The sequence below is a fragment of the Canis aureus genome, chromosome 2, assembly GCF_053574225.1.
Source record: "Canis aureus isolate CA01 chromosome 2, VMU_Caureus_v.1.0, whole genome shotgun sequence".
Classification (NCBI taxonomy): Eukaryota; Metazoa; Chordata; class Mammalia; order Carnivora; family Canidae; genus Canis; species Canis aureus.
In genome coordinates, this window is record NC_135612.1 from 32,403,790 (window position 1) to 32,424,984 (window position 21,195).

Sequence of the window (21,195 nt, forward strand, 5' to 3'; positions counted from 1 at the left end):
GGAGAGAAAATGAGTAGGAAATAATCAGAGAGGGAGACGAAACATGAGAGACTCCTAACTCTGGGAAGGGAACAAGGGGTTGTGGAAAGGGAAGTGGGCAGGGGGTGGGGGTGACTGGGTGTCAGGACTGAGGGGGACACATGATGGGATGAGCACTGGGTGTTATGCTATATGTTGGTAAAGTGAAATCCAATAAAAAATATATATATATAAAGAATCTTAAAGAGATGTGGTCTATGTATACAATGGACTATTACTGAGCCATTAGAAAAGATAAATACTCTCCATTTGCTTCAGTGTGGATGGAACTGGAGGGGATTATTCTGAGTGAAATAAGTCAATCGGATAAGGAAAACATAGGGTTTTATTCATTTGGGGAATATAAAAAATAGCGAAACGGAATAAAGGGGAAAGGAGAAAAAAATGAGTGGGAAATATCAGAAAGGGAGACAGAACATGAGAGACTCCTAACTCTGGGAAATGAACTAGGGGTGGTAGAAAGGGAGGTGGGTGGGGGTTGGGGGTGACTGGGTGACAGGCACTGAGGGGGGCACTTGATGGGATGAGCACTGGGTGTTATTCTATATGTAGGCAAATTGAACACCAATAAAATATAAATTTATAAAAAAAAAGAAAAAATATAAATACTCTCCTTTTGCTTCAGTGTGGATGGAACTGGAGGGTATTCCAGTGGAGTAAGTCAGTTGGAAAAGGAAAACATGGTCTTACTCATTTGGAGAATATAAAAAATAGTGAAAGGGAATAAAGGGGAAGGAGAGAAAATGAGTGAAAACATCAGTGAGGGTGACAACATGAGAGACACCTAACTCTGAGAAACGAACAGGGGGTTGTAGAAAAGGAGGTGGGTGGTGGGTTGTGACTGGGTGACCGGCACTGAGGGGGCCACTTGACGAGATAAGCACTGGGTATTATGCAGTATGTTGGCAAATTGAACTCCAATTAAAAAATTAAAAAAACAAACAAAAAAACAATGGTATTCAGCAACACCTCTGACCTGGAGAGAGTTTTAGGTATTCCTCTGCCATTTGGTGGACCTTCTAGGGTAGTGAATGGGTTTCCATCAATTTTAGTCCAGTTGTCCTTGTATCTGCAGCTTTTTTCTGTGTCCTACGGCTGGCAAATCTTGAGGGACCAAATTGGTCCCTCAGTACTCTGTCTCCCCACTGCACAGCATTTGGAGTCAGGTTCCTGTCATGACCATGTTTCTGTCTCTCCTACCCCTCTCTGTATGGTTCCTCTGTTGTTTGTTGTTCAGTCAGCCCTCAGTTGTTTGTCAGGAGGAAGTGCTCCATATGTAGGTGTACTTTTGGTGTGTTTGTGGGAGGAGGGAAGTTCAGAGTCATCCTATACCACCATCTTGGATGCCTCTCCCCTTTAGTTTTTTTTTTTTTAATAATAAATTTATTTTTTATTGGTGTTCAGTAAACACCGAGGCTCCTTCCACAGTTTGGCTATTGTGGACATTGCTGCTAAAAACATCGGGGTGCAGGTGTCCCGGCGTTTCATTGCATCTGCATCTTTGGGGTAAATCCCCAGCAGTGCAATTGCTGGGCTGTAGGGCAGGTCTATTTTTAACTCTTTGAGGAACCTCCACACAGTTTTCCAGAGTGGCTGCACCAGTTCACATTCCCACCAACAGTGTAAGAGGGTTCCCTTTTCTCCGCATCCTCTCCAATATTTGTGGTTTCCTGCCTTGTTAATTTTCCCCATTCTCACTGGTGTGAGGTGGTATCATTGTGGTTTTGATTTGTATCTCCCTGATGGCAAGTGATGCGGAGCATTTTCTCACGTGCGTGTTGGCCATGTCCATGTCTTCCTCTGTGAGATTTCTGTTCATGTCTTTTTCCCATTTCATGATTGGATTGTTTGTTTCTTTGCTGTTGAGTTTAATAAGTTCTTTATAGATCTTGGAAACTAGCCCTTTATCTGATATGTCATTTGCAAATATCTTCTCCCATTCTGTAGGTTGTCTTTTAGTTTTGTTGACTGTATCCTTTGCTGTGCAAAAGCTTCTTATTTATATAGATGATCATTATTTGCAAACAGTTTTATCTCCTGTCAAATTTTTTTTTTAAGAGTTATTTATGTATTCATGAGAGACACAGAGAGGTGGAGATACAGGCAGAGGAAGAAGCAGGCTCCCTGCAGGGAGCCCATTGTGGGATTCTATCTCAGATCCTGGGATCACATGCTGAGCGGATGGCAGATGCTCAACTGCTGAGCTACCCAGGCATCCCAGTCCTGTCAATTCTTGTATCTTGTATTTTCTTCGCAACACATTAATAGTGTCTGTTCTGGCCAGGCCTTTAGTCTGAAGAGAAAGCATCAGCAGTGAGAGCAGGTTTCCTGGATTTGTTCTTCTGAGAGGGTTACACCTGAAATTCCTCCATTAAGTGTGATGGGTTTTGTTATAGGTTCTGGGTATGTGGCCTTTATTGAGTTAAGACAGTTCTATTCCTGTTTTTCCAAGAGTCTTTAGTCATGAATATTAAACTTTATCATATATTCTTCTCTGTGAGATAATCCTATACTTTTTCTTTTTTGTTCTATTTCTACATTGATAGATTTTGTGATAGTGAATCATCTTTGAATTCCTGAATAATTCTCTTATTAATGATTAATGAATTAATGATTCTCTTATTAAAGTAGTAAAAACTTCTTTTTAAAAAAAAATAAGCTCTATGCTTAATGTAGGGCTCGTGCGAACTCACGACCCTGAGATCGAGAGTCACATGATCAACAAACTGAGCCAGTCAGGTGCCCCTAGGTTAGCTGTTTTTAATTTAGGATTTTTCATTTTTATGTCATTATTACTGCTTCTTATCTGGTTTAGAAGCAAATTTATATTAGCTTTATAATTCATTTAGTTCTTTAAAGCTTCGTCCCAGTCCTAAGGGTTTGGGGGGATTCATGAGAACATCTTTGATTACCATTTCAATTTCTTTAATGATTATTGAACTACTTGAATATACTGTCTGTGTTTTCTTATTCATAGATCATTTAAAATAGAGTAATTTTTTCTTTATAGCCAATGATATTTAAATTTTGAATATACATTTTATATGTGTGTGTGTGTATACACACACATTCTAAAGAGCTTTTTTCTGTTCTTAAGGATTCTTTTAATTTAACTTTTGTTAACATACAGTGCAATATTGGTTTCAGGAGTAGAATTCAGTGATTCATCACTTACATACAACACCCAGTGCTCATCACTCGTGCCCTTTTTAATACCCATCACCCTTCTATAGAGCCCATCCCCAACTCCTTTCATCAGTCCTCAGTTTATTCTCTATCATTAAGTCTCTTATGGCTTGTTTCCCCTCTCTCCTTTTTTTCTTTTCCCCCTTCCCATATGCTCATCTGTTTTGCTTCATAAGAGTGAGATCATATGATATTTGTCTTTCTCTGATTTATTTCACTCAGCATAATGCACTCTGGCTCCATTTATGTGGCTGCAAATGGCAAGGTTTCATTCTTTTTGATTACTGAGTAATACTCCATTGTGTATGTATACCATATCTTCTTTATCTGTTCATCAGTCGATGGACATTCGGGCCCTCTCCATGGTTTGGCTGTTGTTGATAATGCTGCTATAAACACTGGAGTATATCTATCCTTTTGAATCTGTATTTTTATATCCTTTGGTCAAATACCTAATAGTGCAATTGCTGGATCAGAGAGTAGTTCTGTTTTTAACTTTTTGAGGAACCTCCATACTGTTCTCCAGAGTGGTTGCACCAGTTTGCATTCCCACCAACAGTGTAGCAGGGTTCCCCTTTCTCTGCATCCTCATCAACACCTGTTGTTTCTTGTTTTGTTAATTTTAGCCATTCTGACAGGTGTGAGGTGGTATTGTGTTGTGGTTTTGATTTGTATTTCCCTGATGGTGAGTGACGTTGAGCATCTTTTCATGAGGCTGTTAGCTGTCTGGATGTGTTTTTTTGTGGAAATGTGTCTATTCATGTCTTCTGCCCATTTCTTAACTGGATTATTTGGTTTTTTGGGTGTTGAGTTTGGTAAGTTAAAGGGCTTTTTTAAACTGCATATTTGAATGGAGTCGTAAATCCAGAATTTTGGGATAGCTGCTCAAGTATTTTTTGTTAACTCTCATAACTTAAACTTATTAAATATTCTTCTAGTAGATGAGATAGATGGCCAGAGTTGGCTGGAACAGCATGTGGTTCATCAATACTGGACAGCCAGATCCTCGAGATTTCCTCATAGTTTACATTTGTACTCCAATTTAGCCGCTGTCTGGTAAGAAGCTAAGTTTTTCACTTAATGTGTTAATTGGAGAAACTTTGATTTTTTAATATTTGCTGTTGATTTGTGGTTTATATCAAATACTTCCCTGAAATTTAAACTTGTTTTTTTTTAACAATTCTAATTGAACATAGTTTTCAGTTATTTATTTTAAAAATGAAGTTATTATTTAATTATAGTCTGGTTTTTTTTTTATTTATTTTCAAAGCTAATGGATTGGTATGAAGTAGCCCATTTGATTTCTGTTTTAATGCACTTATTTCAAAAGTACAGTTACTATTTTTCTAAAACAGTGCATAGTTTTAAACACTTGGTTAAATCAATAATGAATATAATAATTGGAATTGTTCTGAAAATACTTCTGAAAGAATTATAATTGACATGTAGAAATGAGTATGGAGGGCATTTAAAGCATGTTTTTTGTTTATTGATTACTGGTTAAATTACCACCTAATGCATATGTTACTAAACATAATTTTACTTCATGAGAAACGTTTACATTAACATTTGATGTTTGCTATCTAATAGGGACCAACACTTGTATAGCAGTGACCCGTTATATGTTCCAGATGACAGAGTTTTTGTTACTGAGACACAGGTTATTCGGGAAACCTTATGGTAAGACCTATTAAACTAATTAATAGTGTAGAAGACTTTGTTACTGAGAAGCAGAATTTTGGTTTTTTAAGCAAAAGTATTCATGGTTTTTTTCACATTCATACTAGAAACAGGCCATTAGGTTTAACCCAAAACTGTTTCTAGGAGGCACCTAAGCGTAAATGGGGGGACTCAGGAAACCCAAACTTCAAATTTGATTGTGGAGATTGTGGGAATTTGATATGTTTATTTTTTTTTTTATCTTAAATCATTTAGTATGCTATTTAATTAGATTAAACCATCTTTTTTTAATTACTGAGTTCAAAGAAAGGCTCCTAGTTTGCTGCTAACTGCTCTTAATAGGCAGAGTATGTCAGTGAAATCCTGTTTCTTTTACCTGGAAACCAGGAACCTAAGAATTTAGATTGTGGAAAAAAAAAAAGAATTTAGATTGTGTTCCCATAAAAATGAAAATGAGAAATGCAGCATGTAGTGCTGATACTACTGAGATTTTCAGGTTTTGATCCTCTGCCACAAAGTATAATATTGACATTCTTAAAAATGGGAAGACTTATTTAGGCCATCACACAGATGAGGAAAAGCTTTGACAACGCTGTCTTGACTTCTAAGATGATGTTGAAATATCTTGAGTCTTATGGTAATCAGATAAAAAGATTGATGCCTTCTGTTTTCTAATTATCTGCTCTCTTTGCCCCAAACCCCCAATTCTGAATCTTTCATTAAAATTTTTTAAGCAGTGTTTGCAATGACAAGGATGGAGCTAGAGTGTATTAGGCTAAGTGAGTAAGTCAGTCAGAGAAAGACAAATACCATATGATGTCATTCATTTGGGGAAATTTAGGAAACAAAACAGATGAATGTGTGGGAAGTGAGAAAATAAGAGAAGGAGAAAGGGGGAGGCAAACCAAAAGAATTCTTAACAGTAGAGAACAAACAGGATTGATGGAGGGATGTGGGTGGGGATGGGCTAATAAGGAAGGCACTTGTTATGATGAGTGCTGGTTATTATATGCAAGTAATGAATCACTAAATTTTACTCCTGAAACCAATATTATACTATATGTCAGCTAATTAAAATTTAAATAAAAATTTAGAAGAAAATATTTTTTTAGGCATTACTGTAATGAATATTTTTGTAGGCTTATCTCTTTTATTTCATTTTAGGTTACTTTCAGGGGTGAAAAAGCTCTTTATATTTCAGTTGATAGATGGAAAAGTAACTGTGAGAAACAGTGTTACAGTAACTCATTTGACACATGTAAGTTATTTGTATTTATTGTAATTAAAATTAAATAATAGGATTTAAATCTTTTTTTTAAGATTTTTAAAATTTATTTATTCATGAGAGACAGAGAGAGAGAGGGGCAGAGACATAGGCAGAGGGAGAAGCAGGCTCCATGCAGGGAGCCTGGCGTGGGACTTGATCCCCGGTCTCCAGGATTATGCCCTGGGCTGAAGGCGGCACTAAACCACTGAGCCACCCGGGCTGCCCAAATAATAGAGTTTATGTAAACCATAGTTCTGTAACTTTAAACCATTTTGCAGTATCAAAATTAATTATTAAATGTACTTGAGATCCAAAAGGCAAAATTAAATTGTGCATGTTTACAGTGCTAGAGAATTCTTTAATAGTTTGTTATATTCACATTTAGTTTCAATTTATGTTTTCTCCTTTTTATTTCTGTCAATTCTGTATTGGGAAGCTGTGTACTATAAATTTTTTATTTGTAGTACATTTACTTACATTATATGTGTTTTTAAAAAGTGTAAGCCACAATTCTGTATTCTGTAGAAATTAATGCTTACATTGTTATTCATTTTGTTATTCATTGTTGTCTACTAAGCACAGTGTTTAAAACAGTGACCCAAAAAAACCAGTCGTGAAATAAATATTTTAGTGAACGAATATGTATTTGAATGTTTATTAAGGACTTCAAATGTTTGCGGTTTGCTTCTATTATAGAGTTGTTTACGATCAGTGCTAGAACAAATAGCAGCATATGGCCAGGTTGTATTTCGACTCCAAGAGTTCATCGATGAAGTCATGGGGCATAGCTCCGAAGGCATGTTACCTGGAAATGGTTCTCTTCCCAAGAAGTTGACTGAAGCTCCCTTTAGGACATACCAGGCTTTCATGTGGGCCCTATACAAATACTTCATTAGTTTCAAAAAGGAACTTACAGACATTGAGAAGTACATCATCAATAATGGTATTTAAATATCCTTCCTTTTTACTTCTAAGACACATAAGTCATATTTAGAATGCCATCTAGGTTATTAAATTATACAAAGTTTGTAAATTCTATGACAAATAAGTAATATTCATGATCATTTTAAATCATTTTAAATTTGTATTAAACCATTCATTCTCTAAAAATCCAAATAGTACAGAAAGTTTACAGTGAAAATTATTCTTCCTGTGCAAGTTCTCTAGCCAAGTACTCAGTTCCCTTCCCCAGAGACAACCAAGTCATAAGTTTCTTTTGCATTCTTCCAGAAATAATATATATTTTTTGAGATTTTATTTATTTATTCATGAGAGACACACAGAGAGAGACAGAGACACAGGGAGAGGGAGAAGCAGGCTCCATGTAGGGAGCCCGATATGGGACTCCATCCTGGGATTCCAAGATCATGCCCTGGGCTGAAGGCAGGCTCTCAACCACTGAGCCACCCAGGCATCCCCAGAAATAATTGAAACACATGCAAGCAATACATATTCATATATACATACCTACTAGTCTGTTAACTTCTCCCTTCAAATTATTATTTTTTCTTTTTTTAGATTTTTTTTTTTTTTATTTATTTATTCATGAGAGACACAGAGAGAGAGGCAGAGACCTAGGCAGAGGGAGAAGCAGGCTCCATGCAGGGAGCCCGATGTAGAACTCGATCAGGGACTCCAGGATCATGCCCTGGGCATGAAGGCAGACGCTCAACCACTGAGCCACCCAGGCGTCCCTCTCTTCAAATTGTTTCCTAATTTGGGTTTTGAGGATTATACCATACAAAAATATGAAGAGCTTCCTCATTCTTTTTTACAAATTGAGTATTTAGTTGTGTGAATATACATTTAGGTTGTTTCTGATCTGCTATTGTCAATAGTGCTATAGTGATAACTGCTTACTTAATATGAAGCAAGCTATAGTATAAATTTTTTTTTTAAGATTTTATTTATTCATGAGAGACAGAGAGGCAGAGACATAGGCAGAGGGAGAAGGAGACTTCCCACAGGGACCCTAATGCAGAACTCAATCGCAGTACCACGGGATCATACCTGTGCCAAAGGCAAATAAATGCTCAACTACTGAGCCAAAGGCAAATAAATGCTCAACTACTGAGGCATCCCTGTAGCATAAATTCTTAATGGAATTCCTAGGTTAAAGAGAATGTGATGGCATATGTGATTTTGATACGTATTCCACATGGTTGCCTGCAATGTATATGATTACCCTTGCCAACAGTGTGTTGTTAAACGAGCAATATATATGAGTACCTGTGTCCTCACAGTCTTGTTAACAGTGTGTTATCAACAGTGTGTTATCAAACAGATTTAAAATGGTAACCAGCATTTTTAGCTTCCCCCTCACCCTCTACTTTTATTTTCAACTACTGCAAAAATATAGTACCCAGACATCCCAGGTTCCCATCACCCAACTTCCTCCAATAATTCCCACCTTACCATAATAATGGTATATAATAATTATAATAATTATAATAATTATAATATGATATGATAATTATATATATGATATGTATATGATAATTATATATATTATATATATATGATAATTATAATAATTATCAAAACTAGGAAATTGACATTGGAACAATACATTTATTGTTCTGCAGACCTGGCATGAGTTTCAGCAGTTTTGCAGGCACTTGCTATTTTGTGGGGAAGGGAGTGGTATCTTCGTGTATAGTTCTGTGACACTTTATCACATGTGACAAATATCACATATATTTGTAAATCCACTTCCATCTTCAGGATACAGAGCTCTTCCATCTCCATGAAAAAACTTATTCTTGCTCCCCTTCGTAGGAACCATCTCCTCATTAATATAATAGCCCACTGAAGTCTTTTTTATTTGCCCAGTGTAGTTTTAATTTGTATTCTTTTGTTATAATTGAGGTTGAATATCTCTATATATTTAGGAATCACTTTTATTTCCTTTCCTTTCCCTTGAACTGTGAGTTCCTTTATATATTATTTATCTTCTGAGTTTTCTTTCTTTAGAGAAATTACCTCCTTATGATGGGAGATTAAAATCCACCACGCCCGGGCAGCCCCAGTGGCTCAGCGGTTTAGTGCCGCCTTCGGCCCAGGGTGTGATCCTGGGGTCCCAGGATTGAGTCCCACGTCGGGCTCCCTGCATGGAACCTGCTTCTCCCTCTGCCTGTGCCTCTGCCTCTCTGTGTGTCTCTCATGAATAGATTAAAAAAGAAAATCTTAAAAAAAATAAAGTGCTTTCTTTTAAAAAAAAAAAAAATCCACCATGCCCTAGTTTGCCATGTCTTTCCATAAGTGACTTAGCATTTATATCCTTTTCTGAATGCAGATATTCTTCCTTGCTAAAGGGTTTGATTTTTTGATATTTTGCAGACACTACAATAACTCTTGCAATAGTGGTGGACAAGTTGTCACCTCGACTGGCTCAACTCAAAGTTCTTCACAAAGTATTTAGTACTGGAGTAGCAGAAGTTCCACCTGACACTCGAAATGTTGTTCGGGCATCTCATCTGCTCAACACCCTGTACAAGGCCATTCTTGAATATGACAATGTTGGAGAAGCCTCTGAGCAAACTGTATGTAAGACCTTCATCCTAAGTTGTGTGACTCCCTTCTGTTCAGCCAAAGTAGTGGTAGATAGCCTGTCATAGCTCTTTGTAAAAATACTGCTTAAATCATGGTGTGTCATACAGTTGTTCAGAGTTTTGTTTTGTTTTGTTTTGTTTTGTTTTAAAGATTTATTCATGAGAGACACAGAGAGAGAGATAGGCAGAGACACAGGCAGAAGGAGAAGCAGGCTCTATGCAGGGAGCCTGATGTGGGACTCAATCCCGGGACTCCAAGATCACGCCCTGGGCCAAAGGCAGGTGCTAAACCACTGAGCCACCCAGACCCAGACGTCCCTGTTCAGAGTTTTTAAATAAGCTTCTAAAATCAGCGCTACAGGAAACTGGCTTCTTGGCTTTAATCACAGAGATTATGGGGAGGATGCGGCAAGGAGAAAGCAAAACGTAAAAAGCAAGATGTGAAAAACATCTAGCTGACTTATATAGATATTTGCAATTACTCTTCAATAAAAATACAGATTATATAAGGTATCTAGAGTAGTCAAATTCATAGAAACAAAACAGAATGGTGGATGCCACAAACTGGGAAGGGAGAAGCGGGAAGATGTTTAATGGGTGCAGAGTTTCAGTTCTGCAGCATACCCAAGAAAAACATTCACAACAATATGAATATATTTAACACTACTGAACTGTACACTTAAAAATGCTTAAGACAGGGGCACCTGAGTAGCAGTTGATTATCTGCCTTCAGCTCAGGTCATGAGCCCTGGGTTGGGCTCCCTACTCAGGGGAGTCTGCTTCTCCTTTTCCCTCTGCCTCTCACCTTGTCCTTGCTCTGTCTCTCTAGTGCTCTCTCTCTCTCAAATAAATAAAGCCTTTCAAAAATGCCTAAGATAGTATTTTTTGTGTTACATGTTTTAATTTAAAATTTTTTTAATTTAAAATTTTAATACATACCATTTTAAAATTTTTTTAAATTTTAAAAAATACAACTTAAAAAAATACAAATCTAACAGAAGCTATAGTCTAGAAAGCTGCAGGTTTCTTTGGATACACATTTTAGGTGTTGTTTCCTAGTACGTTGATGTAACTTTGTTTTCTCACCATTTTGGTCCTGCAGTTCAGTATAAAAGTTTCATTTCTTTCAGCTATGCAGTTTTTTTCCTACTGGGAAGTATAGTAGAATGAAATCATTTCTTCATTCTTTTTTTTTTTTTTAAGATTTTTATTTATTTATTCATGAGAGACACAGAGACAGAGGCAGAAACATAGGTAGAGGGAGAAACAGGCTCCCTGCAGGGAGCCTGAAGTGGGACTCAATTCCGGAACTCCAGAATCATGCCCTGAGCCGAACGCGGAGCCACCCAGGCATCCCTCATTTCTTCATTCTTAATGGACATTTTGCTAATATGTTTTAGATAGGGTAGCTGTTCCTCAGTTTGTACTATCCAACTTAAGACTGCTCTTGTAACCCTCTTGTAACTTTAATTCCCAAGAGAGTCCTGGTATGGACTACAGATGATATGGTCATCTTATCTTTAGGTGAGTTTTCATAAGGATTTTTATAAAGTATGTTTTAGATTTTTAATTTCTTAATTTCTGTCAAAAAGCAGAAATCCCATCACTTTTTAAAAGGTATTTCAGAGGGGTGCCTGGGTGGTTTAGTTGGTTAAGCATGTGACTTGATTTCAGCTCAGATCATGATCTCAAGATCATGAGATCAAGCCCCACGTTGAGCTCTATGCTGGGTGTGGAGGTAGCTAAAGATTCTCTCTCCCCTCTCTCCCTGGACCCACCCTTGTGTGTGCAGTCTCTTTCCCTTTCTAGAAAAGAAAAAGAAAAGTATTAGAAATATTTAAACTTCATTTTATCCAGGGACAAGGAAGTTCTGAGAATTGACTGTACACTCTGCCCTCAGGTCTCGCTTCTGTTCTCTCTCTGGGTTGAAACAGTACGACCCTACCTGCAGATTGTGGATGAGTGGATCGTGCATGGACATCTATGTGACGGTGCTAGGGAGTTCATCATCCAAAGGTCAGGTCCTCCACACAGCTCGGGAGATGTGGGGAAATGCTTGCACCTCTTTTCTCTCACAGGAAAATCATACACTTTTGTTGGTTCAGGTGATGCTGAGGGAGACTAGTGCAAGTGACAGAGCTATGTTTTTATCATAAACAAGTTCTTTTGCATTTTTGTAGATGTTAGGTACCCAAAAAAAGTTCCAAGTTTTATGTAAATTTATACCTTTTCTTAGCAAATTCTGTTTTTTAAATGATAGTGCTTATGATTGGCTGATACTGTAAAAGGCACATTGCTTCCCATAAAATGAATTTAGGTAATATCAAATGGCTTCAATTAATTCCCATTATAAATTATCTGTAGGATAAAAGATATGAAAATATTACAGAATATGCCTCTAATATGGTATTTATCCAAATTAGCTAGGGGTTTCTTTGATTACCCTCCTTCATATAATATTTAATAAAGCAAGGAAAATCATAAGTCACTTGTTACGATTTCCCTCAGTTAATTGATTTTTCTGAACAGAATCATACACGCTGCTATATACAACTCTCTTAACTCAGTTTTAAATTAATGCACTCTGTTTAGATGTATGATTTTTATGGATAGCTATCCATTTAACTCATCAAGAAGGAGAGCATTAAGTTCTTACAGCTCTGAAAAGGTAACCTTGTTTATGCAGTGCTCATATAAATAAGCAGAACTTCTCTAACTAAGTCACGTCTGTCATTTTGTTTTTTCATTGATCTTGCATGATAATTTTGCGAAAATAGGATTCTGGCTGTTCTTAGAGGGTGATGAGTGACTGACCATTGCATTCCAATTTAAGAAACTTTCTAGTTAGTTAAATTTTACCTATGCCATTAAGAGTATTTATCTACTTTTCTATGTTAAACTGAAGTCGGATAAACCTCTGCCCCATTTTGTGCTTCATTTTACTAATAATTGATAAAACTGTTTTTGGAATGTCTGGAAAACATGCCTAAGCTAGAATAGATATACTCTTGTTTTTAAGGCTGAAAAGTTGAAATTTAAAATTCTTTTGAATCTCTATAGAAACAAAAACGTTCCGGTAAATCACAGAGATTTTTGGTATGCCACTTATACACTATACAGCGTATCGGAAAAGACAGAAAATGAAGAAAAAATGAGTGATAATGCTAGTGCAAGTTCTGGAAGTGACCAGGGGCCCTCCAGCAGGCAGCATACCATGGTGTCCTTCCTCAAACCTGTCCTTAAGCAGATAATTATGGCTGGCAAGTCAATGCAGCTGCTGAAGAACCTGCAGTGTGTGGAGAGCACCACATGCCAGGACACAGCCAGAGGTAGCAGTTTCCTTCTTCATATATCTTTCAGCATTCAGGCAGCTCTTCTCTCTTCACTCTTGTCATCCTGAGATAGATATGTAATTATTTTGTAGTTTGAAAATTATCAAAGCCTTTTACTTTTGTGGAAATTACCACTTTGATCAAATTACTACTCCTGATTGAAGAATATCCTCAATGGAAATTTTCAGCACTGTGTTTCTAATTTTCTTCCATTTCTTAATACAGTGCAGCATTTAGCTGTTGAAAACCATAAATATAAACCCCGGTGGATAGGAATTTGCTGGTTTAGTGGTTCAGACATGATCATAGATCTTGAGAAAATCTTGATATATTTATGGCCTTTTTTTTTTTTTTTTTTTATAATTTAAGTAATGAAATACTTCAGGTTTTATCAACTGACTTAAAAAGACTTGAAAGTATATATGTGACCTTAATTGTTTGTAAATTATCTTAGTTTTACATTTCTTTGTATTATTGTACTTAAGTAATATTTCACTTTGTGGAACATTTCCTTTTTGACTCAATAATAAAATGTAATGAGCTTCTAGGGTCACTGTCAGAAGTGTTTTCCCCAAAGAAATTATGACTCCAATTAGTATTATCATAGTGCTATCCACTATGGTGGTTAACTTAACTGTTAAGCATCCAGCTTATGGTATTGCTCTTTCAGAAAAAATTAGCTTCTGCTTTGAATGTTTCTGAGCTTTGCGGTTGTCTAATAGAATATAAAATTACTTAGTTCTACCATACTGTAGAAGTAAAGAAACAGGGATAGACTCTCATAAGCCAAAGGAAAAATACCAAGCTATATTAAGATAAAACTATTTAGGGCCCCTAGGTGGCTCAGTTGGTTAAGAATCTGCCTTTGGCTCAGGTCCTGGAATCCCAGATCCCAGAGTCCTGGAATCGAGTCCTGCATTGGGTTTCCTGCTCCGTGGGGAGTCTGCCTCCCTCACTCTGTCTCATGAATAAATAAATAAAATGTTTAAAAAAAAAAGGATAGAACTATTTAGTATTTCTTAATGTTACTATCATTTACCAGAACATAGTTCACCATACATCTTTCTTCATGTTTCAGATGCAGAAAGAAAAAGCTTGTATACCCTGTTTCTGGAATCTGTACAGTCACGCCTTCGACATGGAGAAGATTCTACTACACAGGTCTTCACTGAACAGCAGGCAACCAAAGAGAACCTAATTAAGATGCAGTCCATTGCTGAAAGGCATCTGGAACTGGATGATGTTCACGATCCACTGCTGGCAATTAACTTTGCAAGGTGATACATACCTGCAAGATTTTGGATGATTTAAATAGAATCTGTGCAATATTTAGTAACCATTTATTTCTGCAAGGTGGGGCTTTCCACCCTTAAAAACCTTTGTAGCTCATCTTTTCTAATGACTGAAATGCAAAAGGACATTGTATTCAGTTTGGCCTCCTTGTTTATGAAAGTCCACAGGCTTTTTGATGTGCCCTATATCCATGGGGAGTTGCCATCACTCATACAGAAGATACTTCTGAACGTCTGGGTCATGTGCAGGCATCAGACACAAACACACACACACATACCCTGCTTAAAATGCATCTTGACCCTTATCTATTTTTAGCACCCTGTTGTCTAATGGCCATTTTTCACTGCCTGCGGCCCAGTGATTAAAAAGATCTACTCAGTACTTGACCCTTAAGGAAGAAGGGTTGAAATGGCTAAAAAACTGTTTTTGTGTAAAGAATATTTTGGGGGGAAGTTTCTTTCTGTAATATTTGGTAACTTTAAAGGTAAAAATGGGACTCTGGAGTTTTGATTAAGGGAATTCTGTTGACAACAGCTCATAAAAAGAGATTCACATTTTTATCTTAAAGGTTATATTTGGAACAGAGTGACTTTCATGAGAAGTTTGCTGGTGGAGATATATGTGTGGATAGATCATCAGAATCTGTGACGTGCCAGACTTTTGAGTTAACACTGAGATCTTGCCTCTATCCTCATATTGATAAGCAATATCTAGAGTGCTGTGGAAACCTCATGCGAACTCTAAAAAAGGATTACAGGTATTAAGGGAGTAGTTTTGTGTTGGAAATAGGTTATTGTACTTTAAAACAGTTGAAATTATTTTGAAATCTGTATTTCAAGTTAATAGAGTAACTAACGGGTACATGATAAACAGTTTTCTTCTGAGAGAATCAACTATCAGTGTTTCATACCATTATATTGCAAAATTTAATTCTTTGTATCTGAGACTCTGTCCTGAAAGAAATACAGAAAAAGCTTGTTGCACAAAAATGCCCATCAGAAGTTTGCTGTCAGAGAGAAGAACATGAAATTACTTAGTAATGGATGATTAGTTCTTTAAATAATGGTACATCCATAAATATGATATAGCCGTATAAACTATGGCATATCCATGTCAAATATAAACTTTGTTTCATACAAATTATGTTTGTTCAGGGATGCCTGAGTGGCTCAGTGGTTGAGTGTCTGCCTTTGGCTTAGGTCATGATCCTAGAGTCTCAAGATCAAGTCCCACATTGGGCTCCCCACAGAGAGCCTGCTTCTCCATCTGCCTCTGTCTCTGCCTCTCTTTGTGTGTCTTAAATAAATAAATAAAATCTTTAAAAAAGAATTATGTTTGTCCAGAGTTTGAAATAATATAAAATGTTCTTAAAGATTAAAATGCAGGATATATAATATGATGGGAAGTATATTTTTTTAATGCATAGAAAAAAGAGCTAGAAAGAAATACCCCAAGAATTAACAGTAGAAATTCACTATGAATAGCAGGATTTGGACTAACTTCAGTTTGTTACAGTTTTTTGACTTTTCCCATCTTTCTACAATGTAATAGGAAAGTAATTTATTTCTTTCTATTAAAAACAAACATATACTATTTTTGTTACTTAAAAAGTCTTTAAAAGGTGTTAACATTTCTATTTTTTGTAAATGTAGGTTTTGTAAACCTATTTTAAAATTAGTAGTGTACAAAGCCTGGTCCTAATCCAGAATTCAGTCTCAGGAGTGCAAGATCTTTGTGTGCTTATTTTCTGTTTAGGTTGGTTGAATACTTACAAGCCATGAGAAATTTTTTCTTAATGGAAGGTGGAGATACCATGTATGACTTCTACACATCAATTTTTGATAAAATAAGAGAAAAGGAGACCTGGCAGAATGTGTCTTTCCTTAATGTGCAGCTTCAAGAAGCAGTAGGACAACGTTATCCTGAAGATAGTTTACGGTAAAACATAAGACCTGTTAGTCTAAATAATATAAAATAATCCATGTGCAACACTTCTGCTGTGAATTCTTAGGTATGTTATTTAATCCTCACGCTATGAATTTTATGAATATTATTTTTCATGTTAGAAAACTGAGGCAGAAGGTAGCTAAATGACTTGCCCACTAAGAAGGAGATGATGAGATGGAGCCAGGTAGGCTGTCAGTCTGGTGGCCTACACTCACAGGCCTGAAGTCCTTGTCCTCCAGCCAGCTGTGCTTGGCCTCCTTACACAGGAGTCTTAGGTGATGTTCTGAGACCTGCCGACGCCCGAGCTCCAGGCATCACAGACTTTCCAGCCAGCTGTGCTTGGCCTCCTTACACAGGAGTCTTTGGTGATGTTCTGAGACCTGCCGACGCCTGAGCTTCAGGCATCACAGACTTTCACTTCCACCACAGGCTGTTGGTCAAACCTAGTCACGGGTCAGCCTGCGTTCAGGGTTGGGAAATGGTTTCTACCACTTAATAGACAGTTGCATGTTTTCAAACTGTTATGGCAACCCTGGTGGTCTAGTGGTTAAGATTCGGCTCTCTCTTACCCTCAACTGTAGATCTGATCAAGCCTGTCTCAGTGCCTCTTGGTCTGTCTGCTGAACGTTCAGCTCACCCAGGTCTGTGGGTTGGTACCACCAAATCTTTGTGAATCTAATACACTGCTTGGTAGTCTTTTTTCTCTTCCACATCCCTGCTCGGTTCTCTTACTTAGCTTCTTTTCTTCGCATCCTCAGAGGTCCTTCACGAATAGCAGTCATAATAATTAACATTACATGTCATTTCCTCATAGCCGTGCTAGATTACCAAGCTACTACTTAGTAGATTATTCTAATTTCTTTTATTTTTGTGTCATTCTTTTTTATTACCTTTAATTCCTCCATAAAAACAATTTTCGTGAGTTATGTGCCCAGCAACCCCCATGGAAAACAGGGAAAGTTGTTTTTCACTATTAGCAGAAACTCATAAATTTGTTATATTTAAAGTCACAGTCTATTGCAGCTTTTCTTTTTTTGTTGCTCAGACTCCCATTTTTTACCCAAAGGCACCCCTTCATATGACCCTAGTAATCTGAGAGAGTATCTTTACTTTCAGAGCTAATTGGATGTGCAGGCTGGTCCTGTGCACCTCCTGCCTTAGGCTTGTGCACCTCTCCCAGAAGCACTGGGCCCATCTATTTGGTAGCTTAAAAACACCTTTATCTGGGTGCCAGAGTATTCATCAGTATTGGATTGTTAGTACTTCTGGGGTTTTTCAGTGGACAGAGCGATGAAATATGTAGGAAGAAAAAAACTAATCATAATTTCATATTGATATTTCCAATTTATATTAAAGATTAGTTTTCAACTCTTTGGTTTTCCTTTGTACTTCGTCTCTTGAGTGCTTACTAACACATTGACGTAACGAATGGTTTTTTAATTCTATAATAAGTAATAGTTCCAAAGTAATAATAGCCCACTGAGAGCTTAAATTAAGGTTTGTGATTCTTTTCTTCCTGTACTGTCATCAGAATACTGTATTTCAAGGCCACTTGGAATAATTCTTCATATGATTATGCCACCAGCTTAATATAGGGTCAAGTTCTCAAGTTCATTTGTTTTCATTTATTTCCTACTTTTAGGAATTGCTTTGTTTTTTTCTTGATTGGCTTTTGTTTCTTAATTATGTAAACAGCTGTATATGTCTTAAGTTAAAATCACTGGTACAGTGCACTTCTAGGGAGAACTGTCTTCTAGTCCTGTTCCCACCCTTTTTCTCCCTTTCCTTTAAGTAACTGTTTTTATTAGATTTTGTTTTATCCTTCAGGTATTTATTTTTTGGAATCAAAAACATGTGTCTGTATTCCATTTCCTCATTGCCTACTATACAAAAGGTAGCATGCATTGCCCACTCTGGCATCTGGTTTATTTTTCTTATGTTACTAATGTGTCTCACATACACTCCATTTATAAGCTAGAGAGCTTGTCCTTACTTCTTTACAGCTGTCTGGCTTTCCCCTGTATTCTGTCATTTGTCCTGTTGGTGGGCATTTGGGTTTCTGTTCTGCTGTACGTATATGCAATGACTAACAAGTCTTGTACATCTTGCTTCATATTTTTGCCAGTGTAATTTTGGAGTATATTCCTAGAATGGAATTGCTGGGTAAAAGGGTAAATGTGTGTGCAATTCTGCTAGCTATTCCAAATTTCTCTTCATATGGGCTGTATTTTTTCTGATTCCCACCAGCAATATGTAGAGTAGCTTTCTCCACAGCCTCTCCAACAGACTATGCTGCCAGAGTTTTGGAATTTTGCTGATCTGATGAGAAATGGTATCTCCGTATAGTTTTAATTTACATTTTTCTAATTATGAGTGACTTTTATCATTTTCCCGTATATTTATTTGTAATTTTTTTAAAGATTTTATTTATTTATTCATGAGAGACACAGAGAGAGAGAGAGAGAGAGAAAGGCAGAGACACAGGCAGAGGGAGAAGCAGGCCCCATGCAAGGAGCCTAATGTGGGACTCGATCCCTGGGACTCCAGGATCACACCCTGGGCCAAAGGCACGTGCTAAACCATTGAGCCACCCAGGGATCCCCTGTTTGTAATTTTTTTAAACAAAAACTGTATATATCTTTTCCCACCATTTCTGTTAGTATCAGATTATTGGTCTCTAATTCTCTCCATTTTTAGAAACATATTACATATGTTTCCCAAATGACATTTGTCTTTTCATTCTGCTTACATTTATAATAATTTTTTATTATTGTTTTGTCAGGTAGATTTTTTTTAGTTTTATTATTTATCAGTCTTTTCCTACTTTTAGATTTTGAGTTGAGAGGATAAGTTTTACTTTTTCCAGATTACAAAGAAAATCACCCATCTTTTCTCCTAATACTTAGATTTTTTTACATTTAGATATTGATCCATTTGGAATTTATCCCCCTAAACACATGAGAAATAGGTCTAGTTTTATCTTTTTCCAAATGATTAATTTGTTCCCATCAGTTATTAAAAAAAATCCATCTTTCCTACATTTATTTGACATGCCCTTTATCATTAAATTTTCATATGTACTTGAGTATCTTTCTAGATTTTCCATTCTGTTTCTTTGTTCTATTTAATCATGTGCTAATAGCATCCTGTTTTAATAATAAAGGCTTTCCTGGCTATTCTTGTTTGCTTGTTTTCCCAAATGTACTTTATCATCAACTTGTCTAGCTCCACCAAAACAAAATATTTGATGGTATTTTTATATCAAATATAAAGAGATTGCATTCTAGTCATAGATTAACTCAGGAGGAATGAGCCACCTGGGGGACCTCTTTTGCTATGGCTTCCAAGCTTCCATGTGTTCTAGGCAGCTGTCTGCCTCCTCAGGCTTGCTGAGTCTCCTTCTCAATTCCAGCGTCATTGCCAGTGCTACTCCCCTGCCCTGCACAGTGCCTCTGTCTTACAACTCTCACACATCACTGCTACTCTTTCTATAATCTCCCTTGGGCCCCTTGCTTTCCACATGTCCTTGGCATAGCTTCTTTCTCTACTGCCTCAGCACTCCTGCCAGGGGCAATTCCAGTCCCTGTTAATGGTTTCAGCAATGCCTTATGACCTGCAGATCAGTACCTTTAGCCCAAGTGTCTGCTTGTGACTCCACTCAAATGTCTGGTGTCCAAAACGGAGCACTTCATTGTCTCATCCCAAATCATCTCTTGTCTCTTCTAGTTGAGCACCATTGTTCATTCCAGTGCCCAAAGGAAGTGTGTGGCTTGCTCTAGATTCCTTCCTCTTTCCTAAAACTCCTACAGCTTCCTAATTGTTCAGTCCTGCCTCTTAGATAACGTTCCCCCTTACCTCTGGGTGCTCACTCAAGAGCTCCTCTCTGACACCTCCTGACTATCTGTGTCTAAGCTTCACTCCCTTCCATTTAACCCCAACAGGGTCACCAGAGTGACTACAGTAAACCAGCAGTTCCCTCCACCAGTTGTGTTCAGTCTCCTTATTGGTGCCTCATAACAGATGGGCTGAGCTTCTCATAAGAGGGCAAGCTTTTACTACCTGGCTCATTTCCTAACCCCATTTCTAGTTACATGTACCCATATAGACACATCATGTTCTCTCTCCTACCTCTCTCCATACACTACCATGTATGTATCTCCAATACATTTCAAGGATTTAGAATATTTCTGGTTTGCCAAAGAGCTGTATACTCTCCCTGCTTCACAGCTTCCTCCAGTTATGAGCTCTTCCATTTGCATGGCTTGGCAGTGGCCTGTTCTACGTAGTCCTGCTTGGCCTGGATTGGTGTAGCACCCTGACCCTTGTCTGCTCTGGATTTGCTCTAGGCTATGAGCCTGTAGAAGGGAAGGGATTGACTTTTCTTTCACATGCTTGGCATGGTGACTGTCAAGGTATCCAGTAAGTGCCTACTAAGTACTTAGTGGATGCACATGTAATAGACTTAAAAGCTAAAAAAAATTCTAACTAGTGCCTATGACATGGAATGAATTGCCTAATTTATAAGTCACACGCTGTGCTTGCCATCTCTGGTTGTAAGGCTGCCTCCCCATCTGTATTACACTTAAACCTTCCATGGTCTGCATCCTTGTTTCATCACTTGATGCCTCTGTAATTGTGGGAGTGTTGCATCATTTCCCAGTCCACTGAGAGAACTACTCTGAGGATTTAATGAGTAAGGGCACTTAAGTGCCCATGTGGTGCCTGGTGCAAGGACATTTCCATGTACATTTGTTGCTTTCAGTTGAGAGTCACATTCAAACCAATGTTAGGAAACAGTGGATGAAGCAGTGTGTATATATCTTTGCTTTAGAAACAGACCCCATTCCTATCAATAGACTTGTATATACACTCTCCAGGGCAAGGAGAGCAGTCTGCCTCC

At 37.4% G+C, this 21,195-nt stretch overlaps 1 protein-coding gene across 5 annotated transcripts in view; it reads left to right on the top strand.

Annotated features, from left to right (window-relative positions):
• Nucleotides 1–21,195, top strand: part of TUBGCP5 (tubulin gamma complex component 5) — a 95,527-nt gene that overhangs the window by 22,802 nt on the left and 51,530 nt on the right. For 2 of the 5 annotated variants that reach the window (XM_077868077.1, XM_077868101.1), the window contains exons 7-16: nucleotides 4,164–4,281; nucleotides 4,816–4,905; nucleotides 6,070–6,163; nucleotides 6,869–7,115; nucleotides 9,512–9,714; nucleotides 11,624–11,739; nucleotides 12,784–13,052; nucleotides 14,134–14,332; nucleotides 14,917–15,105; nucleotides 16,104–16,286. In XM_077868077.1, the coding sequence (XP_077724203.1) occupies nucleotides 4,164–4,281; nucleotides 4,816–4,905; nucleotides 6,070–6,163; nucleotides 6,869–7,115; nucleotides 9,512–9,714; nucleotides 11,624–11,739; nucleotides 12,784–13,052; nucleotides 14,134–14,332; nucleotides 14,917–15,105; nucleotides 16,104–16,286 (1,708 nt within the window). Of the gene's footprint in view, nucleotides 1–4,163; nucleotides 4,282–4,815; nucleotides 4,906–6,069; nucleotides 6,164–6,868; nucleotides 7,116–9,511; nucleotides 9,715–11,623; nucleotides 11,740–12,783; nucleotides 13,056–14,133; nucleotides 14,333–14,916; nucleotides 15,106–16,103; nucleotides 16,287–21,195 lie in introns of all 5 variants that reach the window. The other 3 variants (XM_077868091.1, XM_077868107.1, XM_077868086.1) reach the window with 2 other exon arrangements.